Raw genomic sequence first — 17,245 nt, forward strand, 5'->3', positions numbered from 1 at the left:
TAATACATTTTACATTCAAGTTGAAATATCTCAGCACCATTTTGGTTTGAAGGATAAACGAAATGCTTTAAGTGTTCAAAAGTGGCCCAGGACTTTTGGTAGTTGGGAATGAAATTGAGCTATTGATTGAATATGTTGATTGTGAATATGAATTCTAAACATAAAAAGTATAGAAAAGGGGTAATTTTTACTTATCAGTGACAGTACGGTTAAGATCAAAACAAGTTATGTTTAAACAAAATATTGTCTATATTTTCAGAAAGTTTGCTAAAGATGAATTCTCATCTGCCACAGTCATTTTAGTGCACTGCATTTGTTCCATAATCTGAATATTGGGGATGTTTGTAAGTGTGAATTTCCTATGAGATTTCAGAGAGAAAAAAAATTGTTCATTATTACAAATAATACTTAGTAAATAATTAGATGATAGAGATTGTGAAAAAAAATTACTATGTAAAAATATAAAGATTTCCTGGAAAAGGGCAATGAATTCTTGTGGATAGTTGGATTCACATGTTATAGTACTATGGGGAGACTGAATCCTAGCCTCAGAGACATCTTTAATCCAGACTATAGTCTCAATAGTTTTGAAACTGCTAAAATGGCATATGGAAGGAGTCAATGAATTATTTTCCTATTTATCCCATTTTTTTCAGAGTCTTTGTTAGTCTAAAAGCCAGTCCCTTTTCAGTACTCAACATTCTTAGGTTTACTTCTACTTCCTATTATAAAAATATCTTATGTGGAATTTGGTAAGACTGGATTGGGGTTTTTATTTAAATTTTATTAATGGATGACTTTTACCAGCTAATCATTATATGAGAGTTTTTATGGTTATTCAGAGGAGAGATCCCCTGAGGTTCAAAAATATCAAGTGTTAAATCAATACCTGTGAGTTGTTTGGGATTGTTTAGGGGTAGTAGAAGGAAGGAATATTTACATAAGGAATAAGAAAGAATCTTTAGCCTCCTAATTGAATTTTTTTTTTTCAAAATCAACTGAATAGTAGGTGTTATATTTAAGAGGCAGACATTTCAAGGATTTAAAACATAGTTTTAATTATTAGTAACACATACATGCATATAACTATTTATTTTAACTTATTTTTTAAAATAAAATATGGTCATGAAAAACAATAGTGCTAAAAATAGAAAATTTTTAGACATGTACTTATAACTGTTAAAAATGACATAAGGTGAACCTAAAGGGTAAGAATGACATTTTTTTATACTTATTGAGGTTAGGAGATGGGGTGTTTTTTTGTGTGTTTTGTTGTTGTTTTTGTTTTTGCTTTTTTTAAATATCCCAAGGCCTACCATGTAAGTGCCTGACATGTATCAGACCCTCAAATGTTGATGGGTGGACAGACAGATGGAAGGCTCAGTGAATGATAGCAAATGTCTTCTCATATGTGTCCCAAGGCTGTTATAGCATTTTTACAAGGGTGAGAATCTCAATGAAATGATAGGCCCTAATATGTAGATACCAGTCTGGCTCAGTATTAATACTGACAGTAGTTGTGTAGTTTGTTTTTGTTTTTTAAGGAAGTATATTAAAATATCTCTATGAGGAAAGACTATGACTTGAAAGGATCATTCTACAGTCTTAAAACTAAATAACAACTTAAGGCAAAGAGGTACATCAAAGAAGTTACTCCATAGCTCAAATACCAGCTCAATGGAAGTTCTGGGTCTCTATCAAGTTGCATTCTCCATTGGTCAGTATGTGCCCCAGCAGATGAGGTTGACTTCCACCCCTGGACGACTGTCCGTCTCTAGCCCCCCTTGCTGCACTAGGCACTAGTGAGTGCGAAACGACTCCTAGTAGTTGGTGTGGACTTCACAACTCTGTGATGTATGATACAGGCTTACCAACTCAATTTTAAATTCTACCAAACTAGAAATCTCTCACTTGAGATTTTTATACTGGGTGATGTAGGAAGACTTCTGCCTAAGCACCACTAACTTAAAAGTGTCATTTGATTTCTCTCTGCACCTTTTGGAACTAGGGGGGGAAAAAAGGCAATTTTCCAAATTTTGTTGTGGCACGTGGTTTCACAGTTTTAAAATAAAATCACAACTGTCTCATTATGCAGCATAGTTGTTTGTTTTACAGAAAGTTATTTTTTCCCCCTTATGCACCAGCACCTCAACTATGTAATGTTACGTGCTTTTTGGTTTATACTTCAGACAACACAGAAAAAATACATATATATTACTGAGTCCTGGATGACCTGATAATGTTCCGATATTCAGATATTATGTTATATATTCTGGATTATTCAAATATTTTTTAGCGTTCTTCATTTAAAAGAGGAACATTAAAAAAAAATGTAGACAAGTTGAAAATCCTAAGGTATTTTTCATTAATGTTTTAAAGTATTTGAGAGACAGCTGTGGTTTGGGGGACTTGTTTGTATGATTTTTATGTCAACCAGGAAAATTTTTCAGTTAACTGTTATACTTACTTAAGCGCATACATAGTTTCTTTAAATATATTGCATCTATCATCAGAATGACTTCCCATAGACAAAATTGTCCTCCGTACACCAGTCCCCAGAATGGTGATTTTAAGAATGCCACTTACAAGGTCTCTGCCCATAGGAAAATTAAAGAATTGAGAGATCATCAACGAATGTCAGACTGGAGTTGGGCAGCTCAGTTTCTTAATTTCTTCTGAAACAAAAGCTGACTTAAGTCAGAGTGAAATTGTACATTAAACAGAAAGACAGGAGTTTACTAACTTTAAAATGTAAACATAAAAATTTATATAGGGATGTAACTATCTGAGTACATATATTGCGATTTCTCTGCTATATAGTAATATTTCTTGACACCAATGGTAATGTTTATTCCTTTCTCAGCACCAAATGTGTCTGTATCTACTTGAACAGTAGGAGCCTCCTTTCTAAATTAATCTATGCGAAGACAAATACAAGCAGTTATTGTTATGGTTCACTGAAGTTAAGAAAATTTTCAGTTAATGGTAATTTTGGCTCATTCACTAAAATGTTATTTTCCTTTTTACACCATAATTTCCAAAGGAGCATAAGAAATTTGGATATCCATCAAAGAGCCAAAGTGTGCATCTACAGAATGGAAACACTGTTCATTCACAAAATAATATGGATAATATTAAACATTTCCCAAGTAATGCCAATTTAAATGTTCAAAATCCAGTTATGTGCTTTGTTATAAAACAGTCCAAACAAAAATTCCTTTGTTGTTTTCTGTTCTTTCAAAATATATAAATCCTACTGAAGTTAATCTATTTTTTCCCACTTCAGAACACGAGGCACTGATTGATCCATTGGGAGTTTTGGCTTGCTTTCTAATACCTAGATTAAGAAAACAAAATAAGACAAATTAATAACTTGATAATGTTATGAATGAGTACAGTAGACAAGTTTAACGTGGACCCTTTAAAAAAAAATCTGTAGCAGTTTTCCTCCACCTATGCAGTAGTCACCCTATGAAATTACCCACTAATACATTATTTTAACGATGATTTGAAGGAAGTGACTCTGTTAGCTGCAGAAAGTGTATGCCTGATACGTACAGACTTAATGTTTAGAGTTAAAAGAAACAGCCTCTGAAGTAATCAAGAGTAAATCAGGACTTAAAGGAACAGCAGCCCCGTCCAGAGGAGTTCACTACATGGAGCATGTTTACTCCATGGTTTGGGTCGTATCCATCTAGAAGCAGGTCCCTGGCCTCTGTGCCATCTCAAGTTACTCCTTTCCCAGGGCGATTTTGGACCTAGATGGATGCCTTAATAGGCAGAGACTGAGTCAAAGCCAGCCAATCCAATATGGTTTTTATACTGTGATCATAGATCCCTATGTAAAAAAACTAAGCACTCCAAATCATAAACCAGTGATTTCCAAATATTAGGTTTTGTGAGAGGAGATCTTAAATCATAGGGTCATAAAACTGAACTGGGTCACAGTCCCTCAGTTCATACGTTTTGTTGACAATGAGGAAAAAGAGGGAGAGAGCTGGGGCTCCTGGGTTAAACATCCAGCTCTTGCTTTCCGCTAAGGTCGTGATCTCAGGGTCCTGAAATCCCTCCCCTACACTGGGTTTTGTGTTTTGTTTTGTTTTGTTTTTAAGATTTTATTTATTTATTTGACAGAGAGAGACAGCGAGAGAGGGAACACAGGCAGGGGGAGTGCGAGAGGGAGAATCAGGTTTCCTGTTAAGCAGGGAGCCTGATGAGGGCTCTATCCCAGGACCCTGGGATCATGACCTGAGCCAGAGGCAGAGGCTTAAAGACTGAGCACTGGGTTCTATGCTTAGTGTGGAGTCAGCTTGACATTCTCTGGATCCCTCTGCTCCTCCCCCAGCGCACATGCACGCACACCGGGCACTCACTCGTGCTCACTCTCTCTTTCTCTCTCTAATAAATAAATCTTTGAAAAAAGAAAAAAAAAAAAGAGGCAGAGTAGATCTATCAAAGGTATACGCTGTCCTCCTGGGTAGTTTTTACACATCAGTAGATTGTTCTCCAGTACGTGATTAGCATGAAAACATTAAGCGAACTGAGGTATGATAGATCTTGAAGGCTTAAAAAGGTACAATAACATCACCAAGGGAAGCAATCATAGGCTGGCTGCTCTCAGAGCCACCAGACTGACCACACAGCTTTAGGCAAGCTACCCTCCTTGCTCAAGGAGCTTCAAAGACTCCCCATGGCCTTTAGACTGAAGTTCAGACTTCTTAGCCTGCTCGTCAAGGCTCCCTTTTGATCAGGTCCCAACTTACTCTTCCATCCTTTTCACCCAAATCTTAACTCCTTGGCCACACTAGAAGTTTTGGTTTTCCAAATATGCCTTGCAGTTTCTCGCTGCCGGTGGTGCTGATTCCTCCTGGCATTCCCTTCCTGAGCTGCTCCCCCTGCCACCCTCCGTGCAGTCCTCCTCAGCCTTCAGGGCCCAGCTCAATGCTGTCCTAGAGCCACTCCCAAATGTCAGCCAGAGGAGACGTCTCCTTCCTCTGAATGCTGATCCTTAGCAAGGGAGACCAGAAGTGAAGGTCAGAATAAAGGAGGCAGGCATCATTCTCCTGAACGCAAAGGTTCCCCTCTCAAGGTCTCTGCACATCTCTTATTATTTTTTCCCACCTCATAGAGTGGTTCTTGTTATTTGATTACAAATCACTATGGGTCCTTTCATTCCCATATTTCCATCTGATCCATATGGCTTATTAAAATGTTACCTCAACCCCTCTTGCAGTATAGTTACAGTCAGTAACAACTGGTTTCAAAACAAAAAGAACAACTTTGTGCTGGAGTAATGTAATCATTTTTATTTATTCTAAATACCTGGCGATATCCAATTCAGTAGATTCCATTCAAGAACATTCTATGCCACAAGAGTCACGTCTCCAGACTTGTTCTCAGCCATTGGACCGGGGGTCACCTAGAGGTCCTTCTGTTTCCCCTGCATTTTATCTTACCAATCATGGAATTTTCATAGTGTCTCTCTATTACAGTTTTATGTGTATTTCTCTCAGCCCCTCAGTTTTCCTCATCCTAAGTTCCCCGAAGCAGAGGGTCATTTGTCTCCTGTTGGAGTGTTGAATAAGAGACTACACAGTGGCCAGCCTAAACCCAGGGTTGCAGTGATAGACAAGAGTCTAGGTGTAATACAGCTACAAGGGACAGGGAGGGGTCAGAAATCATATTTATCTTCGCCTCACTCTTGAATACCTCGTGTAGGACCTCAATAAATACATAGCTCAAAAGTGAGAAAGCCAATGAATAAAGAGAATGAGTGAATAAGAAATCCTAAAAATTAAGAGAAATTAATTAATCCATGTATTTGACATTATTTTCATTTATTTTAGCTTCAATGACACTGATGTGCTGAGGATTTGCATTTCTACTTTGATCAGCTCCACACAATAGGGGCCATAAACCCAGCCAGGTTTTCTGCATGGTGTGCACGTTCAGAAGGATATATGTGGTCATATTTTTTCGATGCTGTCCCTTTGCCGTCATAGGCTGCGTCTATCCCTAAAGCTGTGATAACACTTGCCAAGCACAGGCTCAGCTCCTTTATGGAAGAAGGAAACGGCTCCCTCTGAGGTGAATGCAGCCCAAGCCACAGTGCATGGCCATGTCTGTGGAAAAGGGACTGCTCTATGGAAGCCTCACCTACCCCCAGCCAGTAGCCCAGGGGTGGGGAAGAACCTGCACAACCAGGCTGAGGTGAGTTTGGGCAGTCCCACAAACTACAGATTGACGTGTGGCCAACCAGTGTCCAAGAGAAATGTGTATTAAGTTGCTGGTGTAGCTTTGTGCCAAGTCCCCACGTGACCCCAGAGGCGCTGGTGCTCCTCCCATGTTGATGTATATTCAGTATCATTCTAAAGGTGTTTTCATGGTTGGTCTCAGTCACAGGGGGCACAGGTGGTTAGGCTCGCTAATCCCGCAACACTAGAGCAGACAGGGCTTCAAGGAGGGAGGAGCACAGAGACAAGCCAATCAAACTACCTAACTTTGCTCCATTACTTTCAACCCAGCATCACCCCTGTTAATATTCACATGCTGGGATTCCCTCCAAGATTTTATTCCCAGAAGGGTCTCAGGGCTAAGCAAACAGTGGAGGGACCTCCACACACCCCTCCTTTGTATAGGGTATTTTTCTAGTACTTGTGGTTTTAGAACTTGAATTGGTAAAATCTTGGTTCCTACGGAACGGGCGGTCTGACCTCTTCAGTAGAGTACTTTAAGGCAGTGATTTTCAAAAGACACTTGAAAGAACTCTAGGAATGTCTTCAGAGCTGCTTCATGGAGGCTGGCAGAGAGACAGGAAATCCAACTGTTTGGGATCCCACAAGGTCATCCACACTGCGTATCGCATGCTTTACATATTCAGCCACCACACGGGCTTTTTGGGGTAAACAGTGTGTTCTGTGTGTATGTCTTATCTTAGAAGCTAAGCTTTAGATTGATAAAAACCTGAGTACATCACGCCATCCCCTTTTCTAGCATCAGCAAAGAAAGATCGGCTCTAATTATGTGATAGCACAGACCATTTTACAAGAAACTGCAGTAATAATGGGAACAGACACAGGTAGGGGTTCCTGGGCAGCTCAGGCAGTTAAGCATCTGCCCCCATCAGGTCATGATCTCAGGGTCCTGGAATCAAATCCTGAGTCAAGTTCCCTGCTCAGTCAGGAGTCTGCTTCTCCCTCTCCTTCTGCCCCCTCCTGCTTCTGCTCTCTCTCTTGCTCTCAAATAAATAAAAATAAAAATATTAACTTAAAAAAAGAAAAAAGAGGGGCTCCTGAGTGGCTCAGTTGGTTTAACAGCTGCCTTCGGCTCAGGTCATGATCCCGGAGTCCCGGGATTGAGTCCCGCATCTGGCTCCCAGCTCTACGGGGAGTCTGCTTCTCCCTCTGACCCCCTCATCTCTCACACTGTCTCTCACTGTCTCTCTCTCAGATAAATGAATAAATAAAATCTTTAAAAAAGAAAGAAAGAAAGAAAAAAGAAACAGACATATGTATAACGCCTGTCAGTGAACTAAAACTCTTTGAGAAGAGAATGACTAAGCTAGGAGAATAGGACTCACGGTGAAATTGTGCAGCCTGAGGCATACGCATGGTGTCCCGTGTAGCGGATTTCACAGCGCACGACATTGTTGGAATAGTCCGATTCAGGCACCAGGTAGCTGGGGTTCACACTGACCTAGGCAATGTAGACATCATCCACATTTTAGATTTCATCAGCAGTGTTTGCTGGTTAATTTCTTCCCATTTCCACAGGGCTAGAACAAGGAAATGCTTCAACTAGATGAAGCAGGGAGGGGATTTTAAAGGTAAGGGAAGTGGTGAAATTCTGAAGAAGTTATAGAAGGAAGGTCTATATTCTCCCCCAAGTTCCTTAAAATATCTTTTTCCTATAGGTAGGTTGGTTTAGAAATATTTCTAGGGAGACAGAATTGGTTGCAGGATCGTGATTATTTAACAGTGAATTCAGAAGGGGGAGCCCACTGAGTTGCAGTCAAAATAAATGAAAGGTTTCTATTTTCAAAGGTCTCTACCTTTAAAATGTAGTTTCCAGGTTTTACATCCGTAATATCAATCCACTGGCAGTCTATGTCTGCATTATAGGTATCATAGCAGCCAGGACTCAACCCCTAAAACAAAATTTGAAAATGTAAAAAGGTGGCATATGGTTAGAATATATTAAAGAATATGATTATCATTTGCAAATTAAACTTTAAGTTAGTACTTACAAGAGTCTGACATAAAACTATATTTATATTGCATCTCCTTTGAGAAGTATATATTACTCAGCCTTACAGCACCTCCAGCTAAAAAAAATACAGGACTAATATAAGTAGTAGTATATCTAGCTTCTTAAAAGTGTCATCAATCACCAGTGAGAAATACAATCTTAAGGGACAGAATAGGCCTCCATCAAAATTCTAGAATATCACCAGTTTGGGAATAAAGGCCCTGTAATAATCCACCTGTCTCTCATGACCTCAGTACGATCCTCCCCACTTTCTCTTGGAAATCACCTTCCTTTTACTCTGAATGCCCCGATTGTATAGTGTTTATTCTCTAATGCTCTGTATTATAATGTTACCGTCTAAGAATCTATCTTGCTAGAGATGAGAAACTCCCTGAGGGTGGCGTCTTTGTTGCATTTTTGAGTAGCTAATGTTGATAAAGTACTCAGCATGTGCCAGGAGCAGTTTTAAACATGTTACATCTATAAATTCAGTTTCCACAAGTACATGAAATCGGTGCTATTCTTATCCCCATTTTGCAGGTGAGGAAAACGAGTCACTTTGAGGTCAATCAGGTCACTCAAGGATATTATAGCTAGTAAGTGGCTGAGCTGGCTTTCCATTTAGATGTTCAGGGCCCAGGGTCCCTGGGTCCCAGCCACACTATTCTCTCTCTCACACATTGCCACTGAAAGACATTATTGAGTTAAAGGGATGAATGTATGCCTCAGAAAATGAATACCACCACATCACTCCATTTGCTAAGATACTCACTTCAGTAAGGAAATGAGTGCCTTCTACAGGCAGGTAAGAGAAAAATTCCAGTAAGATGGGGTCCTTGTTCTCCAGAAAGTTACAATCTGGGGAAATGTGCTCAAATTGGAGTCTGTAGGTATCTTCTTGATTCCATTAGTTCTTCTGGAGAAGTTTGAATTGTTGTATTTCCATTTGAATACTAATCTAAAGTAAATTTAAAAGCATATGCTAGACTCATTTTAAGTCTTATTGCTATTTCATTTTGGCTCCCAAAATTTCTTTGGCGTTTAAGATCACTTTGGTCACCAAAGAGATGGCAAAATCCTCTGAGCATATTCTAGTGGTGCTTGTGTGGCTCTTGCTGGATTGGGGAAGAATGGCACAGCCCTGTGCTCTCACACAACACACAATAACACAGAGAGGCCAACCTCAAAAGTACCTGTGCTTCAGTGGGGAGAACCATATGAAGATTTTTCAATTTCTGGGACCAGCACATTAATTCTGATTCTGGCACATATTAGATACTCAGTAAGCATTAGCTATCTTAAATGTTGCTACTTGTGGCTAACAAGAAGTCCTCCGGCCTCCCATGGCTTTGTAATACCTCCATTGGATGAGCTACTATGTATTTAAAACTTTAAACAACACCACAATGCTGATCTTACCTTCATGTGAACAAAAGAGCTTTAAAGAGTGCTGAAATTGGTACTCCAGCTGGCAGGATTTAAGTTTTAACTTTGATTATTTGAACTAGCGAACAAGTAATGAGAATTTTTAAGGCTGCTAAAAAATCAGGCATGTCCTATATTCAAGGTCAAACTTGATTTTTATTTTTTCTTTAAAGATTTTATTTATTTATTTGACAGACAGAGATCAGAAGCAGGCAGAGAGGCTGGCAGGGGTGGGGGAGGGGTGGGAGAAGGAGTAGGGGAGGGGGTGGGGGAGGGGGAAGCAGGCTCCTTGCTGAGCAAAAAGCCCCTATGCAGGACTTGATCCCAGGACCCTGAGATCATGACCTGAGCTGAAGGCAGAGGCCTTAACCCACTGAGCCACCCAGGCGCCCCAAGGTCAAACTTTAAAAACAGATGAAATGTAGAACCTTGGGGCACCTGGTTGGCTCAGCCAGTTAAGCTCTGCCTTTGGCTCAGGTCATGATCTCAGGGTCCTCGGATAGAGCCCCATGTCAGGCTCCCTGCTCAGTGGGGAACCTGCTTCTCCCTCTGCCCGCCTGCCACTCATGTCTCTCAAATAAATAAAATCTTAAAAAAAAAGAAAAGAAAAGAAATGTAGAGCCTTAGCCAATGCCATCTAAACTAGCTGTTTTAGCAAAAGAGAACCGATGGTTACATTAAATTAGTGAGGTTACTGTAACTGTTTCCAGTTTCACATATGTTGACAATGAAATTTGTTAGCTCAGAACTTAGGAGTTTTGTGGAAGTATAGATATTAAGGAAGTTATATCTACTTTTCTGTTTGGATACATTCTAACAACCTTGTAATACAATATTCTAAGTCAACACTGGGGCTTTGTGAGAGTCGTTTTGCCCCTTTAAATGAAGTCCATGTTCAAGAAACACCAGTCTAGTGAAAAACATAAATACGCCAATCACTTGTAAAGCAAGACCTGGTGAACAGTGGTTAAACGGGACATACATGGAAGATGATTAATAAGGAAGGAAATGAGATGGGGTCTCCCTAAGGAACTGGAAGACCAGAAGTGCCATAAATACCTATAGACATAAAGTCAAATACTTCAACAAAAAGCTGCCTAGAGTGCCTTTTTTTCTAAATGGAGAGAATAAACTCCAGGGCCGCTGCCCAGGCGGGTGGCCACTATGGAGATCGCTGAGTGGAAAGGGAATCTCTCTGCCCACATATGTGTAATGTGTGGGTAGGTTGCATCAACTTTTAGTTAGAGAGTAAGTGCTGCCCCCAGAGCATGTGGAATTGAACCTTGCCCCCTCCAATTGCTCTGATGTTTTTAAGTTCAGAGAAAGAAGCAGTGGTAACATTTAGGTCACTAAAAAGCTTCCTGACACAGCCCTGGAATTTGCTGCCCGAGCTGCCAGCTGCTGATCCCCTCGTGCCCTGCCTTATGTACGTTCACTGCTCCTTGCCAAGATTTCGGCTGGACAAAAATTATAATGTCCTCTTACAAATGAAGGTTTCTTATGGAAATACTGGCATAGCTTTTAACTGACACACATTTTCCCATTATAAGACATACACACTGCTTAGGTCAGCACTATTTTTAAAAATCCATCCAAAGGACATCTGACATCAATTATACTGTAGGTTTAACTACATATGCATGGAGAAAGAAATTGTGTCCTTCTGCTCCCATTTGCATGCTTAAAAGAAACCGGTTTTAAAGTGCTTTTTAAGAAACTTAGTTTCTCTCTTTGGCTAACCCCAATCACCATTCTCTCTCTAGCTTAAGACTGGAGGCAAGAATGGTTTTGAAGGTGAGAAAACAGAAGTGTCTTCAGCATTATTTACCAAGCCAATTAAAGAGTACAGAATGAGTGCAGATACTGGAAACCAATCCAATTTACTCAGGTACTAAACCTCTGCTTTTCACTGTAGAACACAATGATTATGCACATTGACCTTCTATGATGATGAAATTCTTTAAAAATAATTTGAGTTTGAGGTGCCTGGGTGGCTCAGTCACTTAAATGTCCAACTCTTGATTTCAGTTCAGGTCATGGTCTCAGGGTTGTGAGATCACGCCCCAAGTCGGGCTCCATTCTGGGCTTGGAGCCTGGTTGAGGTTCCCTCTCTCCCTCTTCTTCTGCCCCTCCCTGTCCTTTCTCACCCTTTCTAAAAATAAATACATTAATGATAATAATTTGAATCATCAAGCAACCAGCTTCCCTTTCCCAATTATTTTCCATCTTGATGAGATGACCCCCTCCATCAAACAGTTTATATAGGACTGGCAGGAGGAAAGAAAAAGAGAAGACCACACTGTTTTCTCTCTGAAGCCTGTGGGTTCCTGAGGTCAGGGAGCCAACCCACCTGTGTATGAGCAGTACATGCAAATCGCCTGTGGTAGCCATAGTCACAGGATGTGTCCTCAAGACAGAAACTTGCTTTGTGGCCTTCAGCCACTCTCCTCTGGGTACTGGCATCAAGGAGGTCATAGTGGCTGAATTCATCCATGCTGTGATAATGTCTGATGTCCCACACAACACAGAGACACAGGTCAGTAACACACAGAGAAAGTCATGAGGACTTTAGATGACTTCCCCCACAACCTCCCACACTTGTTTCCACATTACAAGTGAGATCCCACTTATCTTCTTAAAGCCAGATTCATGCTGGCTTTTTTCCCCCCAGGACCATCTATCAAACTTGTAAGCCTTTAACTTTGCTTCTAAGAAAAAAAGACTTATTTTGAGTACTTTGTTTTCCTATTCCACCCTGTTTTATCTTTGAATATTAAGTATAAATAGACACTAAATGATCTGTGTTTAAGTAAAACCTGCCATATGCTCTCTAGTCTGTTTCTTTTGGCTGGAAGTCCTGATGTTTTATTCCAAATAAAAGAAGAGCACATGACTCTTGGGACGTTTCTGTGAGATTTTTAAAAAATGTAAAACCATTACTAAAATGCAAAGGAAAAGTACTGCTATGTTTTCCCCACATCGTTTATACTAGTATAAACTTTTTAGTATAAACTTCTATTTAGATACAAAATAATTCTATTTTATCAGAAAATTAGGTGTTCATATCTGCCTTTCTCATTTCATTTAAGGTCCTGAGCTGTGTATCTTCTCACATGAGGGAAGAACAAGAAAAAATTGGCTCCAGTTGCAGAAGGTTTCAGGACATCCATCAGTATTTCCCGACATTACCGGGATTCCTAGGCAAGTTACCAAGGCAAATTATAGAATCACTTTATATAGAGATCATTAAATTTAGGACAGAACAGAAAATTACCCTGGGTTTGACACAGGCATTTTAAAATATAGAGGTAGGTCCTTCTCAGCTCATGGAGTATATCATCTCTATCTTTCTTTGAGACTGGTGTATGAATCCTTCTGATAAGTACTTGTGGTTTTTATTACATGCTAAGTAGGGCAGCTGGGTAGCTCAGTCGGTTAAGCATCTGCTTTCAGCTCAGATCATGATCTCAGGGTTCTGGGATTGAGCCTCATGTTGGGCTCCCTTCTCTGTGGAGTCTGCTTCTCCCTCTGCCCCTCTTCCCACTGGTTCCCTCAACTCTCTCTCTTTCAAATCAATAAATTTTTTTTAAATGCTAGCTAACTATAGATGATTTTGTCTATAACAAGCTTTTTTAGAAATCTTACCTGTAGTACATCGGAATAAAATTCTAGTGAAGCCAATTGCTGTATCCTATCAGCGGTTTTAACTTAGAACATTTAGAACTTTAGAACATTTTAAAAACAGGATCTGGTAGTTGATGTATGTTCTTAAAAATAGACTCCCTTGATGTTGTCACATTACACAGAGAAAATTCTAGAAATAAGACTTTGCATTTATATATCAAGAACTCTCTGAAAAAGGAAAACACTCAGAAGTACCCAGAATGCCCATCCACTTACTGGTGACAACTGTGCCATTCCCAGGAATATCTCGGTCGGCTTGGTAAGAAATCTGATGTCCCTTGGTTTTTCACTCTTTGGGGGAATCTTAGCAGCACCCTGTGATCATAATCTCTAACATCTGCTCTGTATGCTGAGCTGTGATTTTGAAAAAGAAGACATTATTACTTTCACAGGATATTAACTGAAGACAAAAGCAAAACCTTTTCCATTTTTTTTTCCTTTTCCATTTTTTAATGGCAATTACCTCCCACCTCCAACTAGACTATCAGTTGCAAGAGGCATTCTGCTTATTTTGTTTATTGCTGAATTTCCAGGTACTAGAACAGCACCTGGCAAGTGGCCAGAGTACAGTGAATATTTGCTGAATGAGTGAATGAACGACAACTATGGAAATCTGCAATTAAAATGTGAAAAAGCGTAATAAAATTGGCATTAGAAATGTACATGTGATAAGTAAATTCTGTATTTATAATAATTTCTTGTTTAACCACATGAATGAGTAGAAAGTATCCCAAATAATAAAAAAATCCTGTGTTTAATAAGAACTTTGAATTCAGCAATAGGTTTCTTTTTAAACACTTTCCTAAATATAAAGTGGGGAAATAATTCTAGAAGTGTACACCCAGATTAGATAAATAATTTTGTAACTTCGCTATCTTGAAAACAATGGCATGACTATAAAAATATCCTAGGGAGCGAGTGATGCAAGGAATAAAAATGGTAAGTTCAGCTTTCTTCTCTTCCTTCGGCCTGACAGTTATAAAGGGTCAGAGTGGGAGAACTCTACAGCTGAACAGATAAACATTACTCTGTCCCTTCTAAAATATTTTGTGTGAATATATATTCACATACTGTTGAGTATTTTCACTTTCCACTTGAAAATTTTTTATGAGACCTATCAAAACATCTTTTGCTCCCTCTGCTGGTTTCCCAGGAGCAAAGTCAGAGAATTCCATCCCCCAAACTGCTATGATTTTATTTTAGGACTGATTGAAAAACAAAGCTCTTGCTTATGTTCTTATTCCAGCTGAAGTAATACCAAAACAACGAAGTTAAATTGTGGCCTCAAACAAAAGAAGAAAACCTAACCTTTGCTGAAGAGGGGTGCCCCACTGGCAAGTTAGCCCTCTGTTTTTTTTAAGGGGTCATTAACAAGCTCTTCTATTACAATATTTTTTTCCACCTTATTGTACAGTTCTTTAATAGAAAGTTATGGGAAACCATTGGTTCCAAGGTTTGAGGATCTTGGAAAAAGAGCGTGAGATCCCAGTTCTCCAGGATAAGGGTTTGCCCCCATCTCCCTGATTTGTGTCACAGTTTTAAAGAAAGAACCCACAGAAATCTTCAGAATGTTAACTCTCCATCCAGGTCCGCAAGCCCAGGAGACCACATTCCACTTCGCAGCTCTTGCCCCACTTCCCAACTCCTGTCTCCGTGGAACAAGAGCGATCAGAACCAGGCACAGGAACGGCGCCTGAAGCGAGATGGGGCAGCCAGGCCACGGAGATCCCAGCCGGTACCTGGCCAAGCAGTTTTCCTCTGCAGCGCATCTCAGGTTGTACATGGACATCTTTTGCACGTACGTGGACGCCTGGATGTAATACGGGTCTGGCACCAGGTCCGGGAGACCTAAACGTCAGGAGGCGATGGGAAGAGGTGGCTGTGAGACAGCCCAGTGCCCCCTCCCCCAGCTCCGGGTCCCTTCATGTCTCTCACTCTTCACCCTTCACGCAACCGGGCTACAGAAAGCAGGAGACCGGGGGAGGCCCAGGGCTGCAGAGCAAAGTGGAAAGAGAGCAGGAGGGGCCAGGCGCGCGGTTTGCACCAGATTCCAGGGCTGCCTCGGCAGGCGCAGGGGGAGGGATCGGATCAGCGGGGACTAAGGCCTGCCGCGCCCAGGCAGCCACGTTGGGGAGCCACAGAGTTGGAGAAGGGGTGCGCGGCTGCCTCCTGCGACTTGGGGGTGCTTACCGTACTGGAAGTAGCCGGTGCCGTATCCGGGCCGGTACCTGCTCCCAGGCCGGGGTCTTTCGTACGTGTCATAGTAGTTGTAATAGGGGTTGTCGTCGGAGTACTTGTAGGGGTTGTACGGGTCGTCGCCCACCATGCCGTCTACGCGGCTGGGCGGCTGCAGGTTACTGAGCGCCGGGCGCTCTCCCAGCGCCGTCCGGTTGCCGTCTCTCGAGTCCCCAGCATCGCGGGCCCCGGACGGCGAGTAGCCAGCTTGGAACCAATGGCGGGCGGCGGGTCTGGGTCGGCCGGCGACCCCCGACGTGCCTCCAGTGCGCTCGCGTGCTGCCGCCGTGCGGTTGCGGAGCAGCAGGATTGGCGTGCGCGGCTGCGGGGCTGCGGCGTTGGCCGTGCCCGGGGCGGTGGTGCCCGGGTCCCGTCGGCGCTGCGGCTGGTACTGAGAGCCCAGGCTCAGCAGGCTGAACACCTGCCCGTTGTTCTCCCATTGGATCCTCTGGCGCCAGGCGGCCGGAGCCGCCGGCTGCTGGCGAGGGGGCTGCTGCTGGCTAGCGGCCGGCGGGGCGCAGCGCAGGAGTGCGCAGAGCTGCAGGGGCCCGAGCAGGAGCGCGGTCCAAGCGAAGCGCATCGCTGCCTTTTGCCTGATTGTCCCCACTCCGGGAGGTCGTTGGTCGGAGAAAAGGAAAACGGGGCCCAAATCACGTGAGGGAGGGAGAAATCTTCAACCGGGGAGGCGGGCGGAGCGCGGGTATCTCAGTCCCAACAAGCAACGCCGAGGGTGGGCTGCAGACCCTCGTCCAGTCAAGGCAGCTGCTGGGACGTGGCACCCGCCTGTCTCCTCTTTCCCAGTCCTTCTGGAAGGCGATGGGGAGCGGCGCGGTGGCCCCGGCGAGCGGGCAGCGTCTGGAGTGAAGGAAGGAGGAGAGATTTTAAACTTTCTGGCACGTTTGCAAAGTTACACAAGCAGTTCTGGCCCGGCAGCCCCTCCGCTATTTGTTCACGTAATGAGATTGGAAACGTGCAAGGCGGACAGCTCCTCGCCTCTGCCCCTCCCTCCCCGTCCTGTCCTCCTCCCCCCAGACACGTTGCACAGGGAGCGTTAAGGGGAAAGAACAAAACGGAACACACATCCTGAGACACACTCGGCTTAATCTGGGGCGAACATGCAGGAATTTCAAAAGACTCAGACAGGCGAAGGCAGCCAGGCCATGGGGCGACGCCAAAATATGCATGAAGAAAAATGCTATTAGGTCACCAGCCCTGGAGAGGCGGGAAGTCGGGAGATGGGGAGGGTGCTGGGGGCGAGAGTCGGGGAGGGGGGCGGGGAGGGATGCTTGTGACTAACGTTTATCCATAAGGAGTTAACCAGACAAATTTCCCAATGCATACTCACTCGCTTTTATGGGAAGCGCCCTCAGCAAATAAACCCCAGGATATCAAATTTTGTTTTTGTGTGTGTAGGTAATATGAGAAATGGGTTACAAATTTGTTTCCTACAGTGAATATTTTAATAACCAAAAGTGAAATTTTACAGGGAACAAAGCCATCTAACACTGAAGGGATGGATAAACCTGTCTCTTTTTCAAAATGCCGGCCTGATTTGTACTCTGAGTGGAAGAGGAGAACTCTCTTTCATCTGCACATTATCTACAGGGACATTTCAATAAAGGAGGCTATACCAAGTCTGCTAGGATCACACTCA

At 42.3% G+C, this 17,245-nt stretch overlaps 1 protein-coding gene and 1 long non-coding RNA gene across 4 annotated transcripts in view; one reads left to right on the forward strand and one right to left on the reverse strand.

Moving 5' to 3' along the window:
* LOC122916384 overlaps positions 1-12,989 on the forward strand; it is a 32,447-nt gene extending 19,458 nt beyond the window's left edge. The window contains exons 2-3 of the long non-coding RNA XR_006386179.1: positions 11,436-11,560; positions 12,762-12,989. This is a non-coding gene — a long non-coding RNA (uncharacterized LOC122916384). The remainder of the gene's footprint in view (positions 1-11,435; positions 11,561-12,761) is intronic.
* Positions 1,033-16,737, reverse strand: LOX (lysyl oxidase). Of its 3 annotated transcripts, XM_044263647.1 has the most exons (8): positions 16,672-16,737; positions 15,547-16,446; positions 15,096-15,204; positions 13,573-13,710; positions 12,023-12,179; positions 8,051-8,146; positions 7,580-7,695; positions 1,033-3,337 (listed from the first exon to the last, which is right to left on the reverse strand). In XM_044263647.1, exons 2-8 carry the CDS (start codon positions 16,169-16,171, stop codon positions 3,331-3,333), a joined length of 1,248 nt encoding a protein of 415 aa, XP_044119582.1. In that variant the 5' UTR covers positions 16,172-16,446; positions 16,672-16,737; the 3' UTR covers positions 1,033-3,330. The 3 variants fall into 3 exon arrangements, with proteins under 3 accessions (XP_044119582.1, XP_044119572.1, XP_044119589.1); XM_044263637.1 differs by lacking the exon at positions 16,672-16,737 and having other exon boundaries at positions 15,547-16,551; XM_044263654.1 differs by lacking the exons at positions 1,033-3,337; positions 16,672-16,737 and having other exon boundaries at positions 7,576-7,695; positions 15,547-16,552.
* Between the last annotated feature and the right edge of the window lie 508 nt (positions 16,738-17,245).

Source organism: Neovison vison, chromosome 1, assembly GCF_020171115.1.
Source record: "Neovison vison isolate M4711 chromosome 1, ASM_NN_V1, whole genome shotgun sequence".
Classification (NCBI taxonomy): domain Eukaryota; kingdom Metazoa; phylum Chordata; class Mammalia; order Carnivora; family Mustelidae; genus Neogale; species Neogale vison.